At 40.3% G+C, this 17,514-nt stretch overlaps 1 protein-coding gene across 5 annotated transcripts in view; it reads right to left on the bottom strand.

Annotated features, from left to right (window-relative positions):
* Nucleotides 1-17,514, bottom strand: part of LOC149190806 (ARM repeat superfamily protein) — a 500,919-nt gene that overhangs the window by 373,542 nt on the left and 109,863 nt on the right. For all 5 annotated transcript variants that reach the window (XM_089412272.1, XM_089412273.1, XM_089412269.1 and 2 more), the window contains 3 exons: nucleotides 12,438-12,515; nucleotides 12,195-12,262; nucleotides 11,973-12,072 (listed from right to left, as the gene is read on the bottom strand). In XM_089412272.1, coding sequence (XP_089268398.1) covers nucleotides 11,973-12,072; nucleotides 12,195-12,262; nucleotides 12,438-12,515 — 246 coding nt within the window. The remainder of the gene's footprint in view (nucleotides 1-11,972; nucleotides 12,073-12,194; nucleotides 12,263-12,437; nucleotides 12,516-17,514) is intronic.

Raw genomic sequence — 17,514 nt, 5'->3', positions numbered from 1 at the left:
TTATTCATTGATTAGGGACTTAATCTCAGTCGTTGAAGACTCAACAGGAAAAATATAAGAGGAGGCTTGAGGGTCAGTTGGAGATACACCAAATTGATCAGTTAGTTTGATTTTCTGGAGTGGGGTTTGCTGAGAGAATCAAACCAGTGATCTATTTCAGCGAGGGGTAGTTCGGCAGAAGGCCAAGAATACATAGCAGAGAGGCAGAGATAGTGCCAAAGAGACAGCACAGAGCCTAGGAAGGCTAACGCAGAGGGAGATGGGACTGACACAATCGCTGAGGAGGCCAGCATGGGTGATGCAGCGGGCCAGAGGGTTGACACAAAGAGCCAAGAGGTTGACGCAGAGGCATCAGTAGCTGCGCAGAAGCTAGCAGAGCTAACACAAGGCCAAGAGGCTAGGTGCTTTTTGTGGGGTAGACTGAGTGCTAGTGAGCTGACGCAGAGATGAAGGAGGGTGACGCAGTCTCTAGTGAGTGACACAGTTCCAGAAGGAAGCTTGGAGCAGCTTTCGCTATCCAGCTAAGGAACAATCATTATGGGGCTCATCATCCGGTTGTTGATCAGCCGAAATATCTATCTCCGAAGAGAGGTACTTCTACCGAGGGAATTCTCTGTTGGGTGAGCCATTTATGGCACCCTAGTTGTATTCAGAAACTGCATAATAATAAAACCCTCATGTTTGTTGCACCGGTTTTCCCACATTGGGTTTTTCCGGGGACGTTTGTCCAAAAATAACGATGTCCCTTGCGTGTTTGTCTCAGTTATTTCAGTTGTTGATCTGTATATGTGTTAAGGCTACGCTTATGTTTCTTTCGGTATTTATATTTATAAATAACTTGTTAATGGAAAGAACAAGTAGGAGATAATAAACCGGATAATGCAGTAGGAATTTCTAATGGATCGGACTTAGAAATTTCAACATTTTTCACTTGTCGAACAGCAGACCAATGCTCAACAGTAACTAGAGGAGTTAATTCAACAGTTTGGTTGAGATGGAATCACATGGGCTCAGAGATCAGGACAGGTTGGAGGGAAATTCCAACTATGTCATATGGAAGACCAGAATCTTAGTTGTTCTGGAGGAGTATAATCTCGAAGCTTATGTCAAGAGTGTTTTGGTTGTTCCCACGTGTTACAGATCCATTTGGGCACATCACTCCCATCATCCAGATCAGTGTTTTAGGGCTCATCAAAACCTAATTTCAGTTGCTAAATGCCCTAAACAAGTCAACCTTTTGAATGCCTCCTTCCCAGACAATTTCATGCCCTGAAGACATCCTAAAATGACCTCTAGAGGGACCAGCACAGTTAGGCCCATGTAAGGGTGCACTGCAGAGCAGTTGAGTCCATGCCAAGGTGCTCTGCAGAGCACTTAGGCCCTCTTTGACCTACGTTGGGCGAGATTGAGCGAAATTCACATAAGGTTTGGGGAATATTCTTATCTTCTGCAGCCTTCTAGATGATTCCCACACTTATCATCTCTTATGAGCTCGAAAATGGATGAGGAATGAGTTAAGATACATCTTATCCTCTCATCCCTTCCTCCATGGAACTAATTCTAAGTTTGGAAGGCCATTCAATACCCTCATTAATGACAAAACCTCCTTCATCTTCCTATAAATTGAGTAGTCATCTAAGTGATCAGGGGCTGGACTTTGATGATTGTAAGGAGATAATGTTAGTTTGAGAATTGAGACTATCGTAAGTGTCGATGTGTTGTCGGATTGTCATGCTTATGATGTGATGTGGATGGAACCAAAGATGGAGAAGTGACTTCGAATCAGGCTTCATGGTTGTAATTCTTTCTTCTATTCAATAAAGTATTTGCACCTTTTTCCATATGTTTATCTTGATATGTGATGCTTATTTGTGTGAATGTATCTGATTCCATTTGCTTGTAATCAATAGACCTTTTGCTTTGATCAGTTCTTTGTCTTTTGTTGATGTTTACAGGTACTTCTCAAGCATGTTAAGTACGGGAAGGAGCGACAGGATCGATACAAAGGAGACAAGAGGAAAGCGAAAGTACAAGTAGGTCCTCTCATTCTCTTTGTCTTATCTATTGTTTATAGAGAAAGGTTAAAGTGCTTTAAATTGTTGTTCTAGATATAGCTACTGTCTAGGGAATTAGTATTTATCCGTAGATACCAAATTCTTCATAACACCTCGGACAATGATCAAAATAAGAAGTACAAGGCTGAGCAGGGGAAGGCAAAGAGGTTCATACTCGATGGAGTTCGAGATCATGTGGTCTCACATTTCCAGGGCAAAGATACAGCCCGAGAAATGTGGGAAGCCTTGTCTTCACTGTATGAAGGTTCTTCCAAACAGCGGAAGATGTACTTAGAACAAAAGTTGCAGCGGGCATTGATGCAGAAGGGAGAAGGGGTTAACTCCTATCTTCAACGTCTTCAAGACACCAGAGACTAGCTTGTTGCAGTGGGGTCTGTTAGCACTCCAGGAAACTCTCCTAGGTTGTAGCTCAGAGATGTCTGGTAACATATAAATCTTCAATATTGTTCTCCAAACTATTGGAATGGATTGGGGTTTGGATCAAGTTAGATGACTGTTTCAACTCTGTTTTCACTTAAGACATGCATGAACACCCTCAGCTTGACAAGGCTTTCGACCACTAATGCTCAATAGTTTATAGATTCAATGAATAGATGGAGAATCCTGACTTACATACATAAACACATATGAATGGCTAGCTACAGAAAGTAAATGAAGCTTGCAAATCTAATTTATCAACGCAGAGATAAGATGACAGTTATCTGGCATTAGACACAGAAGAAAACATAAATAACCTATTCAAGTGCAAGCTTAGAACAGAGGAGAAGATGGCAATTGAACATGTAATACCAAAAGAAGCTTGTATACTGGAATGAAGATGAGACGTTGGGAGGAACGGAGCATCCACAGTCTCCAAAAGTTGAACCCCTCTTCCTTTGAACTTTCAGCCATTTATATGCTTTTTACAATACTCTCTAACTCTCTGAGGCTCGAGATGTCTTAATCTATCCCCTCTGTCTTCTAACTACTTGATGTCATAACTAGACAAACATGAGCTCAGAGAGCTCTGTTTCTAACAAACACGGTAATCAAATTCTGGTAATTTCGCCACGCTGTCAGGTGGTTCACTCGTGCCAGCGATGTTCCATGATCATTTTTGTTGGTTCGGCTGCATCGTGCTGTTGTTTTTTCCCTTTTCAACCATGCATTCTGTTATTTCAGTTCACTGTCTGACTGTCAAAAACACTGACAAAGCCAACAAATTTCCTCCCCAGGTGACTGGTGGGAAGTGGGGTATGGGGGTCGTTGGATGGTGTGGATCGACGGTCGGGATGTTGGTCAGGCGACGGAGATCGGAGAATGGAGAGTGCAGCGGAAAGGAGATGAACCAAGAGCAGACCCGCCAATATTTATGAGCGCGGGTGTATAATTTTTTGAAGTCCGGCTTATGGTTCGGCTGCGGGTTTTCCCGTGTTTTCCTTTGTATTGCGATAATTGTATGGTCCCAGGTTTTTAAAGGCTTATGGCCAAAGCGGAGCAAGAGGAGACGTGGACCATCAGAGCTAAAACAGGGGACATTTCCGTTAAAATAGCAGCACTGCACCTCAAGGCTAACACTGGCTCCTTCTGGGGATGAAAGCCTCCCTGTGAGGTTTCAAGAACTGCAGACTACTGCCTTTCCAATAACAACCAAAACAAACTTATCTCCTAGTGTTCCATTGGGCATGGAGTTTATTTGCATAGAAAACAAAAACTGAAAAAACCTAGTACAATATTAAGGCCTTAACGCCTCATATGAAGTAAAGTTTCAAAAACTGCCTATTGACTGGGCCATCAAAAATACCTTCCCCCTCCAAATTGTGCAGAATGAAAGTATTGTTCATCTGAACTTGAGCAATGACAAACAGTCCCGTCTATAAGGCATCAAATTTACCTTGGTTGCCCTTCTTTTCCTTCAATGCATCCCATTTGAGACCCCAGTCACCAACCTGAAAACTGTCCATTTTTGCCTTTCTATCAAAGGTTTATTTGATCTTCTTCTCATCAATTCTTGACTTCTCAACCAGTTGTTCTCTAATCTGCTGTAATTCAACCAAGTTACTCATTCTCCTCGCCATGTCATTCTCTTCATCCTATTTTTCTTGCAAGAATTTGGCCACAGGGAGAATCAGCTGGATAGGAAAAACAGCATCAGCACCATAAACCAGCTTAAATGGAGAATTTCCTATGGACTTCTTGTTGGTAACTCTGTCAACCCATAGTGCAAACTTCAACTTGGAATCCCAATTCATTTTGTTGTCCTCCAACAGTTTTTTGATTATCCTTACAAGACTCTTGTTAGATGATTCTGTCAGGCCATTGCCTTGAGGATAATATGAGGTAGAATGCACCAATTGAATGCCCATGGATTCACACATGTCTACTAATTCTTCCGCCCTGAAAGCTACTGCATTATCAGTGACTAGTTTAGTTGGGGGCAACCAAATCTAGTGAAAATATTCTCATTCAAGAACTTTATGATAACCTAATGACTAGCATTTTTAGTGGGTATAGCTTCAATCTATTTGGTGAAATAATCAGTGGCTACCAAGATCCATTTGTGATGGCCACTAGAATGTGGATTGACCTCACCTATGAAGTCCAAGCCCCACTGCTGGAAGGAACCATTGGCATGTACTAGCTTCAAGGGCGGAGATTTTAGCTGTTGTCTTCCAGCAAACCTCTGACATTTGTCACAAGACTTCACAAAAGAAAACACATCAGAGAACAGAGTAGGCCAATAATACCCAGCTCTCAGGATCTTGTGGGCTGTGGTTTTCCAATAATGATGCCCTCCACAAATGCTAAAATGGAACTAGTGCATGACTTCCATAGATTGTCCTTTGTCTAGACATCTCAAGAGGATCCCTGATGGGTCTTTCCAATAAAGCAGGTTTTTATTAATGCAGAATTTGGCTGATCTGAGCTTAATGGCCCGGGCTTGACTTGAGCTATGCCCTGGAGGGACTTCTAGCTTCTGCAAAAAATGAACTACACTGGAATACCATTCACAGGTGGCTAGATTTTCAGCCAAAGACTAATTCTGCTCTTGCTCTTCTGCTGCTTCCTCTATCCGCTCACCACCTGAATTTGAACCCATGCAATTGATGTCTAACAAACTGCAATTTTCCTCAGCCATAAGCTTAGCCAAGCCCTGGCCTTTGACAAGCTTAGTGGGCTTCACCTCTATGTTGAACTCTATGAATTTTGCAATCCATTTAGCTCTCTTTCCATCAATATCTGGCTGAGTTAGGACATCTTTTACTGAGGCTGAAGGTACATACGCAACCACTTTGGAATGCAAAATATAAATTATGAATGCCTTTAAAGATTTTATGAGAGCATAAGCTTGTTTTTCAATAAGGTCATACCTTAGTTCAGCATCCCTCGCAACCACTATGGAATGCAGACTATAAATTATGAATGCCTTTACAGATTTTATGAGCATAAGCTTGTTTTTCAATAAGGTCATACCTTAGTTCAGCATCCCTCAGAGTTTTGTTGAAAAAGGCCACAGGGTGCTCTACACCTTCATCATTTTTCTGCAATAGAACTGTTGCAAGTGTATCATAAGAGGCAAAAGAGAAGATATAAAACTCCCTGGTATAATCTGGACTGATTAGAGTGGGAGCTTCCATGATAGCTTGTTTGATGGCTTCAAAAGAGCTTCTTGCACCATCTGTCCATTTTATTTCTAATCCTTTCTTCAGCATGGAAGTGATGTGCTTCACTAGCTCTGCAAAGTTTGGAATAAACCTCCTGACAAAGTTAATCTTACCCAGGAAAGATTGAATGTCCCTTTTTGACCTTGGGATGGACAATGTCTGAATTGCTTGAACTCTTGCTAGATCGATCTTCACACCTTCAGCAGAAATAATATGTCCCAGAAGTTTGCCTTCTTCTAGAGAAAATTGTGACTTCTTTGGGTTCACAGAAATTCCAAACTGTCTGCATTTTAGAAACACCTTCTTCAAATGCTGCAAATGGTCCTTGTGACTGTTGGAAAAGACTGTTATGTCATCAAGGTAAATAAGGACAAACTTGTCCTTCTCTCCCACAAAGGCTATGTCCATGGCCCTCTGAAAAGTAGCCCCAGCATTCATCAGTCCAAAAGGCATCTTGGAGTACATGAAAGTGCCCCAAGGAGTAGTGAAGGCAGTCTTTTCCTGATCTTCTGGATGTACAGCAACCTGATTGTAACCTGAAAATCCATCTAAGAAAGACATGACTCTAGCCCCTGAAACTTTTTGCAGCAAGTGTTCCATCTTAGGCAGGGGGTAGTTGTCTTTTTTAGAGCATTTGTTCAGATTCCTGAAGTCAACACAAAGCCTGATTTCTCCATTCTTCTTTCTTACTACCACAAGGTTAGCTATCCACTTTGAATACCTTAGGGGAACTATGATCTTGGCATCCAACAGCTTCTTGATTTCCTTTTCAATCAAAGGCAATAAGAGAGGGCTGATAGGTCTTAATTTCTGCTTAAAAGGGATGGTGTTCTTCTCCAGTGGAATCTTATGCTGAATGATGTTGGTGTCATAGGTCTTAAGATCACTGTACTCCCAAGCAAAAATATCAACAAATTGTTTCATCAGGGTGCAATACTCGGAACTTTGGGTAGAAGACAAGTGAGTGGACAGATTTATGTACTTTGGATGGGTTGGACTCCCTACATTATGTCTATGAACTGCAGACTCATTTTCTTTTTTGGCAGGCTTATAAGGTACATCATTATGATCAAACAGCTTCTCTAGGGGCACCAATCCTTTGGGTATATGGTTACTAGGCAGTTGAACAATGCTATCCTGACCAATCTCGTCCTTTAGCTTGGACTGGTTGCATTCTTCAATGGTTTCGTTTTCTTGGTCAATGTGCATTTCAGAAAATTCATCAATGACTTGTAAAAGCCTATTAATTTCATCATCATCTTCAAAAACTTTCCAGTATTTGACATTGTCAAGCAGAGATGGTCTATATTTCACCTGAACTTCATAAGTCAATTTAGGAGGCAAAGGAGGAATAAACGTGCTAGCAGACACAGCAAGGGAATCAGCAAGCTGGTTCTTCATTCTAGGGATGTAAGAAATGTTGAAACTATTAAAAGAACCCTTGATCATTTTTGTTGGTTCGGCTGCATCGTGCTGTTGTTTTTTCCCTTTTCGGCCATGCATTCTGTTATTTCAGTTCACTGTCTGACTGTCAAAAACACTGACAAAGCCAACAAATTTCCTCCCCGGGTGACTGGTGGGAAGTGGGGTACGGGGGCTGTTGGATGGTGTGGATCGACGGTCGGGATGTTGGTCAGGCGGCGGAGATCGAAGAATGGAGAGCGCAGCAGAAAGGAGATGAACCGAGAGCAGACCCGCCGATATTTATGAGCACGGGTGTATAATTTTTTTAAGTCCGGCTTATGGTTCGGCTGCAGGTTTTCCCGTGTTTTCCTTTGTATTGTGATAATTGTATGGTCCCGAGTTTTTAAAGGCTTATGGCCAAAGCGGAGCAAGAGGAGACGTGGAACATCAGAGCTAAAACAGGGGACATTTCCGTTAAAATAGCAGCACTGCACCTCAAGGCTAATAGGGTCCACTCCTCAGTCTACCACGATTGTAAGGACAGTCGTCAATGGAGTCTCGGATGAATGGCAAGTCTTCGTCCAAAGTATATTGGGCAAGGAAAGACTACCTTCATGGGAGGAGATGTGGGTAGCCCTTCAATAGGAAGAATTAAGGAGGGATATGGTTAAGGTCAACCACACTGGCAGCAGTGGGAGTGGCACGAAGACCAAGGAGGAGGAGGAGAATGCAGTGCTAGCATCAAAGGGGCAACAGAAGCAAAAGTGGAAGAAGGACATTTCGAAGGAGCTATAGTACAAATGCAACAGTGGCAGTGGCAGTGGCAGTGGCCCTTCAATAGGAAGAATTAAGGAGCGATCTGGTTAAGGTCAACCACACTGGCAGCAGCGGGAGTGGCACGAAGACCAAGGAGGAGGAGGAGAATGCACTGCTAGAATCAAAGGGACAATAGAAGCAGAAGTGGAAGAAGGACATTTCGAAGGTGAAATGTTTCAGATGTGGCGAGATGGGCCACTTTGCATCCCAGTGTCCTTTGAAGCAAAAGGATAAGGATGAGAAACATGATCCTAAGGTTGCTCCAGCAAAAATTGACGAAGATGAGTTTGCCATGAGTGCCCACGCATCTCCAGGAGGGAAATGGGGCGATATAGAATTGTAGTCGGGAGGACTACATGTGGGCAGGATCCTTGAGGAACCCACCTCTTGGATCAATTCCTTGCTACAGGAGCCCAAGATTCAACAATAGCGAGATGGACTTAGTGTCAGATGATGCAGTGGGTTGGTTGGAGAGACAGATGCAGTAGCTTGAGACCAGAGACTGATCAGCGCAGAGCAAGGTTGGCAGCAGTGCAAATGGCACAATGCAGAAGTCAACAGCAACGCAGAAGATTCAGAGGGTCAAAGACTAGTAGCAGTCAAATTCCAACATTCACATGGTATTATGCTGAACATAGTTAGTTCAGAAATTTCGGATGCTTTTCCGTTGCTGAGCAACAGCAATTGGAAAATGACGTAGTGCAGAGCTAGCAGTGGCAGTGTTAGCAGCAGATGCAAAGGGAGCTGTAGTACAGATGCAGCAGTGGCAGTGGCAGTGTCATGGGCAGCAGTACAATAGCAGCAGCAGCACAGTGTTGGTGGCAGCAACAGTGCGGAAAGGAGATGCTTCAGAGACAGAGCAGCATGCAGTTGGACATTGTTGCTAGAGCACATTCCTCGCTAAGAGGGAGTGTTAGTTTTTGGTAGCATCGGATGTGCTCTAGCCATGAAAATTGGTGGAGAGGCTAAGGCACATGAGTTCTAAAGAACCCAGAAATCGTTTGGTGAAATTCCACCCGGATTGTATTTTATTAAAATAATTAATATTTTTAATGGGGTTCCTAAGTCTAAACTTAGGAAAATTAAAGTATTAATGGGTATTAATCAAAATATGGGTGAGAATGTTCTAGAAAGCGGATCAAGTCAAGTTTTAATCTTAGCCGTTGATTAGAGACTTAATCTCGGTCATTGAACTCTCAACGAGAAAGTATAAGAAGGAGGCTTGGGGTTCATTTAGAAAGACACACGAAGAGAACGAATTGATCTAGATTTCGATTTCTGGGGCTAGGAAGCTGAGAAATTCGAACTTAGTGATCATTATGCAGCAAAGGGGCAGGGATAGTTCAGCAATACCGGGCAGAGATGCGGAGAGCCACTAGTGGAGGCAACGCAGCATCTAGAGGGACTGACGTTGGGCCAGTCTAGGCCCACGCAAGCCTGACACAGAGCCAAAAGGGCCATCGCAAAAGTGAGGTTGCCCTCACATATAAATCTAAAACTGTGGGGGAGTTGCCGGAACAGCCGAGAGAGGTTGACGCAGAAGCTCTAAGAGGCAAAAAAGACGGCGCAAAGCTGACGCAGAGCCTGTAAGGCCGACGTAGGGCCAGCACAAAGATAGCTGGGGTTAGCCAGTTCTGATGTCGGATCAGTCAGAAACTGTCAAGTAAAGTGAGGTAATCTCACTCAGTTTTCCCCATTATATTTTTCTCTGTGACTACATTGTCGGGAGGGCATCCAGCATTGTATTCATAACTACTGCTTAATAATATAAAACCTTCAGAGTTGTTGCATCGGTTTTTCCGCATTGGGTTTTCCCGAGGACTATTTTGTCCAAAAATAACGGTGTCCTATGTATCTTGTTCTTTGCTCAATTTCTTGTTTTATGTTATCATATTAAATTGGTGTAGGCTGTTGTAGTTTACTTCAGTATTTTTCAGAAAGTAACTTGATAATGTATATTAAAATCAAGTAGGAGAAGTAAATTTCATTTTGCTGCAGTAGGGGTTCCTTGAGTGTAGGAATTTTCACACAAGAATCCTATAAACATAAGAGTCCCGCAGACAATCGAATTAGTGTGGTTAGATCCTTTCACAATTTGATAACTTTGCTCTACAATTAGAAGATCATATCGTCTTGTATCATCAACCATCACAGCTTCAAAGCACAAAAAATCATGTTAAAGCATTCCAAGCCAGAACAAGATTTAAAGTTTTTCCATTAACATGCTTTGAGAATAAGGCATTTCAAAAGGTGAAGGCAATGTTATGTATATAAATGAAAGTATTATTCACAAACCCCACACACACAAAAGCGATAGAACTCAAAAATATTAATTATCAAAAGGTGCATCACATAATAGCTTTACTTAAAAGGTCATGAGACCTATAAATACCAAGGCTACTCATCATTGTAACTCATATTATTCATTCATACCTTGTTCACTATTTTATATATATTTGTCCTTTATGGATTTTTGTTTATTATCCTTTTCTACCATAAATGAACTTTATTCATTTCATTTTATTGTAAGTAAATGGAGCTACAAGCCTATAATGTAGATATTTATAGGGCAAACAAGCTAGAATAATTTTCCTCAACAGATAACTACTTCCAATGATCAGATAGCATTAACCCCACATAGCATTCATCCAATAACATTAAGTAGTTATATAGAAGAAAAAATCAACTAATAAACATGAAAGGGCAGTAGAATACAACAATGAGACAATGAGTCAAAAGACAGAAATCAGGCCTGAAGCCAGGGCAAAACCCACAAGGAGAAAACCCAGAAATATTTCCTTACGTGAGAGGGAGAGTTCAAAATTCATCAATACATCAGAAAAACAAAACATGATAGCTGACCAAAAACATGTGCCAATTCTCCCTGAGATATTTGGCCTCCTCCTCCCTCCATTGCTAGAACAGAGACAGAACCATGTATCATCGATGTGTCAAATGAGGAGGAGAGGCACACATATTTATATGTCTGGGCCCAATCGACTTGGGGCCGTATTGATCAAATGTGGAGTTATATATTCAAAATTTAATTCCCTTCTTCTTTTCTTCAAATGATGAAAATACCAACCATGGCTACCATATTTCCAACATATAAACGGTCTAGCTCTCTCCATTTGTAACTTATGGTTTGATTTGTAAGATAACTCCCTTTGGAGCTCTGTTGAATATCTAACTGAAAACTTGTGGAGATTATTGGGTTATATCTAATTATATGCATGCCCATGTTCCTGTTTCTAATTTCTGTTGATGTATGCTATAGATCACTTGCAAATAACATGATGGATAGGCCAAAAGGAAGGGTTTATGTGGGAACTTTCCCTTATTCCCTTTACTGTTTTACTTTTGAATGATTTAGCTTGCTTCTATCGAAGAGTTGTAGTTAGTTTAATACTTCATTCTAGGACACACCATCGTAGCATAGTTTGAGATTGGCACTTTTGGGTCCTAACAGTACATTTCTACATTATTTAACAAGTGAAGGCTTATTGTGGCATGTACAACAGCTATATTTGTGCTAACCATTTATAAAATTTCTCTCTTAGTTTGATTTCAACTCAATTTGCCTGATATTAGATAGGCACCAGTTCCAGTCTTCCATCCTCTCATTTTACTATGCTACAATATATTCCTTTGCTAAAGCTAACTCTTCACATTAACCTTGAACAATTTGGCATAGCTTTAGTAGTGTTAACTTAGGGAAACCACGCTTCTGCCAGAGGAGAGCCAGCCTAAAGTGAGGGGAAGTGCTGCTGTGGGTGACAACATTCTCGAGTTCCCATTGGGCTGCACAGTGTTTTAGGGATTTACTTCTTTGAGTGCAGATTTGAGAGGTAACAGATAGCATAGGTCAGAATATACATTAAGACATATATTTAACCTCAACAAGTCACAAAGGGTGAAAAACATCATGTCCCATTTGAAGCATACAATAAGGAAAAACAGAAGCTTGCAAGGACAGACTTAAATTTTTTTCAAGGATGCAGCCCTGGCTTCCATTTTACAAATTCAAGAGTACCTCAGCAAGGGACTTGCGAATACTCAGGTCCTGCTCATTTAGCAGAAATTTGACAGTTTCAATGAGAATTGGCCTTCTTCTAGACCACGCTCCAGAGAACCTGCACATACAAAAGAGCATATCAAGCAGATAAGGATATAAATTTTTAAAAATTTAATCTAACAGTAGATTACTACATATAAATGGCTTTATTTTACAAAGCAAAATGCAAATGAACTAAACCTGGGCAAAAGATGCTTCAAAACACAAAGTGTTCCAAGCTTAAAACACCCCTCCTTGGAGATAATTTTCTGTCATAGAAACAATAGTTAGTATATGTTCCAAAGATATTCCACATTAATTCAGCTTATTACAGCATACAGGGTGTAAATGTGCAGGACAATATACATTCTATTAGGTAGTTAGTTGCATCTAGGAAAGGTTCCTATGAAAGCAAAATTCTCATCACTCAATTAGCTTACGCACATTCATTAGGAAAGTGAAAAGATCATCCGGGTATAACAACCCAATAGTCAGAAAGCAGCTTAGCATCGCATTGTAATTCTGCAAAATGGAAACATCGAGCAAAATTCAAATGTCAAACCAACAAAATAACTTCTAGATATCACTTAATAAAAATGAGATAAGCACGTATATCAGAATATAAAATGCTAACAAGTAGATATGGATGATGCACAAATATGTTTTTAATCCCGTATGAAAAACTCAATCATTGCATCATCAACATTTAAAATACATGAAGCACCAAGCACAGTTTCCATCCATTATTTTCATACAATTACAAGAACAAATGCAAAAAATACAAAAAGATCATTTCATTACATCTATATCATGTAAACAAACTAAAGCATGACAGTAAAATAGGAGAAAATATCATCTCCTCTACATACAAGAATAGTTTCCTGCCTGGTTTATTCCAACGAAGATGTATCATTACTAATCATGGGAATCTACCAAAACCACTGCCATTATGCAGCATAGGTACTCTCCCTGCAAATATGCAGAGCCTTTCTACATTCCCTAGGTAGTTCCAATACACGTTGCTTCTCCTCCTCCTTGTCATATGTTCTCTCATGGCAACATTAAGACAGTAGTTCAATTAATAAGCAGCAGCAAGATCACTGATGATGAAGGCCTTTGAGATTTGCTTGGTTATTTGATTTGTTATCCAGAGATTTGCAAGTCATTGTGACAATGTCACCGTGCTGGTTTCTAAAGATATCCCTTTCCCTCGCTAGGTAAGGGTTTCCCTTCAACACTCCATCACAGTCGAACTTGATTCAACCATTTGGTGGGGTGGCCCAATTTTGATTGGAAGATTTCTTGCATAACATTTATCTATTGACAAAGGCTTTTATTGGAGGGAAGCATATATAGTTGATTATGTAGTTTTGCATGGGCTATGTAGGATCCCTTCGAATTTTTGCACCTAATTGTTGTTGTTTCCAAAGGACACTCTTAATTATTCCCCATGTCTACTCCTCAGCCCACTCTGGCCTTTATTAATTATGCTATTCCTAGCTTTCCAAAGAAACCAAATATCAAAACTGGTGCATGCCACATAGACTTGTTTGAGTAGCTCAAACTTTTAAAGAGGCTTTGATCATTTTCTAATCAAAGCATTGAAAGGCATTGAGACAGAAGGACATTGCCATTGAAATTGCTTAATAGTTCCCACACTTGGTTGGTATAATCACAATTCAAAAATATATGATTAGCATCCTAATCCTCCATTAGGCATTCATGGCACTACAATGGGCCCAAAATTATCCAAAACTTGTGCACCTAGCATAATTAGTGCATCCACAACAACTACAATATATTTCTTTCACATACATAATCAAATGATTACAACAGGACATGTTATGAAGCTAACTTCAATAGAAATGAATTCTTGTAACAAAGTACACAATTGGTAGAAATATTTGGGCAGAGTGTTAGCTCCAAAACTCTCATCAAAGAGATAAATTTGTACAACAATGATATGAAGAACATGAAGCTTTACAACTGTCCTATTTGTCTATCAATTGAGTACTACTATTACTGGCTACACCAACTGCTGTTCAATTAGAGGGAGGTGAATAATTGATACATGCTTGATGTTGGAAAATGTAACTATGTTTGGTCTTCAATAATGTACTTGAGTCATCATTTAATGTACTTGTCAAAAGAATAAAGAAAAGAATTATTATTATTATTATTATTGTGACTTATTAAAGATTGGGTTTCATGCTTGGGTCACCTTGTCTTAGGTCAAAGTCCCCATTGAGGACTTCTAGGATTTATTCTGAGTCTATAGAGTCATTGTACATTTAAAGAGAGCTTCTTGGGCTTTTGAATAATGTAAAAGGGTTAAGTATGGAGTCAAGTTTGAATTATGTAACCTCCACACCATGTCGGCCTAGAAGAAGATCAAGTCAGCCTAAGGACCCTATTTGACCTCACAAGAAGCCTATAAAAAGAAGCTCATCAAATTCATTTGGAGCATCATTCTCACACAAGTTCGAATTCTCTTGTCGCTAGGAAGAAGTGCGAAAATCTTTGTTATGAATATAATTCATAACAAATAGAATAAATAAAATAAATGTAAATAATAAAAATCAAATGATGATTATATTAAATAGTCATTAGCTAAGTGAAAAGGCATGTCTAAAAGACATGCCCAATCAAGAAAGGACACCTGCCTAGGTATATAAGCAGGGCCTCATTGTAACATTCAACATCTTGTATATCTATATATATATATATATATATATATATATATATATATATATAATAAATTATTATTATAATACAGTTTTGTTTCTTCAGTGGTATCAGAGCCATGCTATTCTTTGAACATTATCCGCCGCACAATATAACCATGCGAGTCCTTGAATGTTGTCCACCGCACAATATGTCGTTAAATTTTCACCCTGAATGCATTGAGCAGTGTAGTAAAATTCAAGAAAAGCTTCAGCAATGGGAAAAATCTTATGCGGAAGTTAAAGCACGTCTAAAGGAAATCGATAATAAGGAAGATGATAGTGAATTGTGATAATGAAGAAACGAAACAAGGTGAAGCATGATGATAATGAACATGAAGATGTAATAGATAATGATAAATATGAAAATGATATTGATCAAGATGGTGATCCAGATGAAGATGATGTGGAAGACGACTATCTTGAGAAACAAGAAGATGAACAAATATCAAAATCAGAAAAAGTGAATGTTTTGAAGAATAAACTTCTATCTTACGACCGCAATGAAAAGTCACAGACAACTATTATTGACGATCAAAGTGATTACTTAGATATCAATGGGAACTCTTGGTTATCACCTAAGGAGAAGAAGGAGGTACAGAGAAAGGAACTTGAGGAAGCTGAAAATGTAAGCCAGAGAAGAACAATTATGTTGCGGGATCCAGCTGGTGGAAAGGTTTCAATTGCTACTGAAGATGATATTCATCAAGTAGATGCATCTTCCCGCAGAGGAAATTTCCAAAAGTTCCATGTAGACCCAAGTCCAAACATCAAAACACGCCCAGTTTATATTGATGTTGGCAAATCTCCACAACGCATTAACTCTAGAAGTAATAGAATACCAGACAGCATGAAAGATTTCTTCAATGAAAAGGAACCCTGCAAGAGTATCAATCCCGACGAAGTTGTTTCTTATGGTGCTACAGTTCAAGCTGCAATTCTAAGTGGAGAAGGAAATGAGAAGGTGCAAGACCTTTTGCTTCTTGATGTCACTTGGATTGGAAACTGCAGAAGAAATGATGAGACACAGTATTTGATGCAAGGCATCTTATTGGAAGGAGAGTCTCTGATCCAACAGTCCAAAATGACATGAAGTTGTGGCCCTTCAAAGTCATTTCTGGGCCAGCGGAGAAGCCTATGATTGTTGTTACCTACAAAAGAGAAGAAAAGCAATTCGCTACAAAGGAAATTTCTTCGATGGTTCTGACTAAAATGAAGGAGAAAATAGAACTATATCTTCAAACAACACCTCAAAAATAAAGCTCTTCGAGCATCACAAAGTCGACATCTTTTGTTGTACCTTCAATAAACTCCACAGGTAATGTAACCGATACGAGACACGAATCTCATAATGGTCCTTCTACTAGTGCTAAGACTGTTATTAGTAGCAACAAGAAACAACTTAAAACAGGACAGCGGAAACTTAGGCTTTGGCCTTGAAGAGAAGCAGACGGGTTAGTGCCTACTACTACACCATGAAAAGTGCCTACGTTGGAGCAAGGAGAAATTGAGCGCTTGGAGAAGCTAGTCAACAAGTATAACATGGGCAGATTCGACATATTGAGTGGCTAGATGAACTTGCATTTCGAGCCATTGAGAAAATCAAAGAGAGAAAAAGTAGATGCAATGGGACATCTCATTTACATCTTATTGTTCATCTAGTTCCTTCTAAGCACCAAGTTGCTTTCCAGGATCTAGGAGCAAATTATTTGTCACCATCTCCAATTTCTTCAACGAATGAGCTAGTAACTGTATGGGATCCAGAAGTAGGACGACTTAACCCCTCAGAAAATAAGCAAGTGAAGCTAGCCAGGAGTTTGACGAGGGGTGTAATTGACCGAGATTTGAAACCTAGTTCTAATGAAAGAAAGGAATTCCAACGCACACATTAAGAGGAGATGAAAGGCAACTTCTCAGGAAATTTCAGTTTTCTTTGGTTTCTGACAAAAGGGCTTTGACGAAGTTTCTTCGTTGCGTTGAATGGAGTGATGCCCAGGAAGCCAAGCAGGCATTGGAATTGATGCGGCAGTGGGCACCTATTGACACTGCAGATGCATTGGAGCTATTGTCTCTTGTCTTCAAGAGCAAAGAGGTGTGTGCATATGCAGTAAATGTCCTTGAACGAGCTTTAATTGAGAGAAACGGAGGATCACCCGATCCAGAAGAAGCAATTGAGATATCAATCACTCCACGTTATTTTCCATACTCTGCACCCTGCATGAAGCCCTCAATCAACCGCGGCATAAATCGTTGTGTAAGTCCACCTCCGCTACTCTTCGTGTTGTATTGTTTCGCTATCCATTGCATCTATTCCGCCCCTGCGTCCAGTCGTCTGCGGCGAACTATCGCACTCACTGAAGCCACTGACTCTGCTGCAACAACATGCCTTGTTCACCGTTCTTGTCCACACCTTCAATTTTTTTGCGGACAGTGTTGACGTTGTTGTTGTTTCCTTGTCCCCGTTGACCTCTGTTAGCTTTTGGTAGCATCTGATGTGCTCTAGCCATCAAAATTGGTACAGATGTAGAAGGAGCTATAGTACAAATGTAGCAGTGGCAGTGGCAATGTCATGGGCAGTAGTACAGTTGCAACAGCAGCACAGTGTTGGTGGCAGCAATAGTGCGGAAAGGAGGTGCTTCAGAGACAGAGCAACATGCAGTTGGACATTGTTGCTAGAGCACTTTCCTCGCTAAGAGGGAGTGTTAGTTTTTGGTAGCATCGGATGTGCTCTAGCCATGAAAATTGGTGGAGAGGCTAAGGCACATGAGTTCTAAAGAACCCAAAAACTGTTTGGTGAA

The sequence above is a fragment of the Pinus tabuliformis genome, chromosome 3_1 (genome assembly GCF_031772625.1).
Source record: "Pinus tabuliformis cultivar Carrire ecotype Pingquan chromosome 3_1, CPIR1, whole genome shotgun sequence".
Taxonomy (NCBI): Eukaryota; Viridiplantae; Streptophyta; class Pinopsida; order Pinales; family Pinaceae; genus Pinus; species Pinus tabuliformis.
Note: the sequence above shows the minus strand (reverse complement) of the source record. Positions and strands in the feature narration are given on the sequence as shown.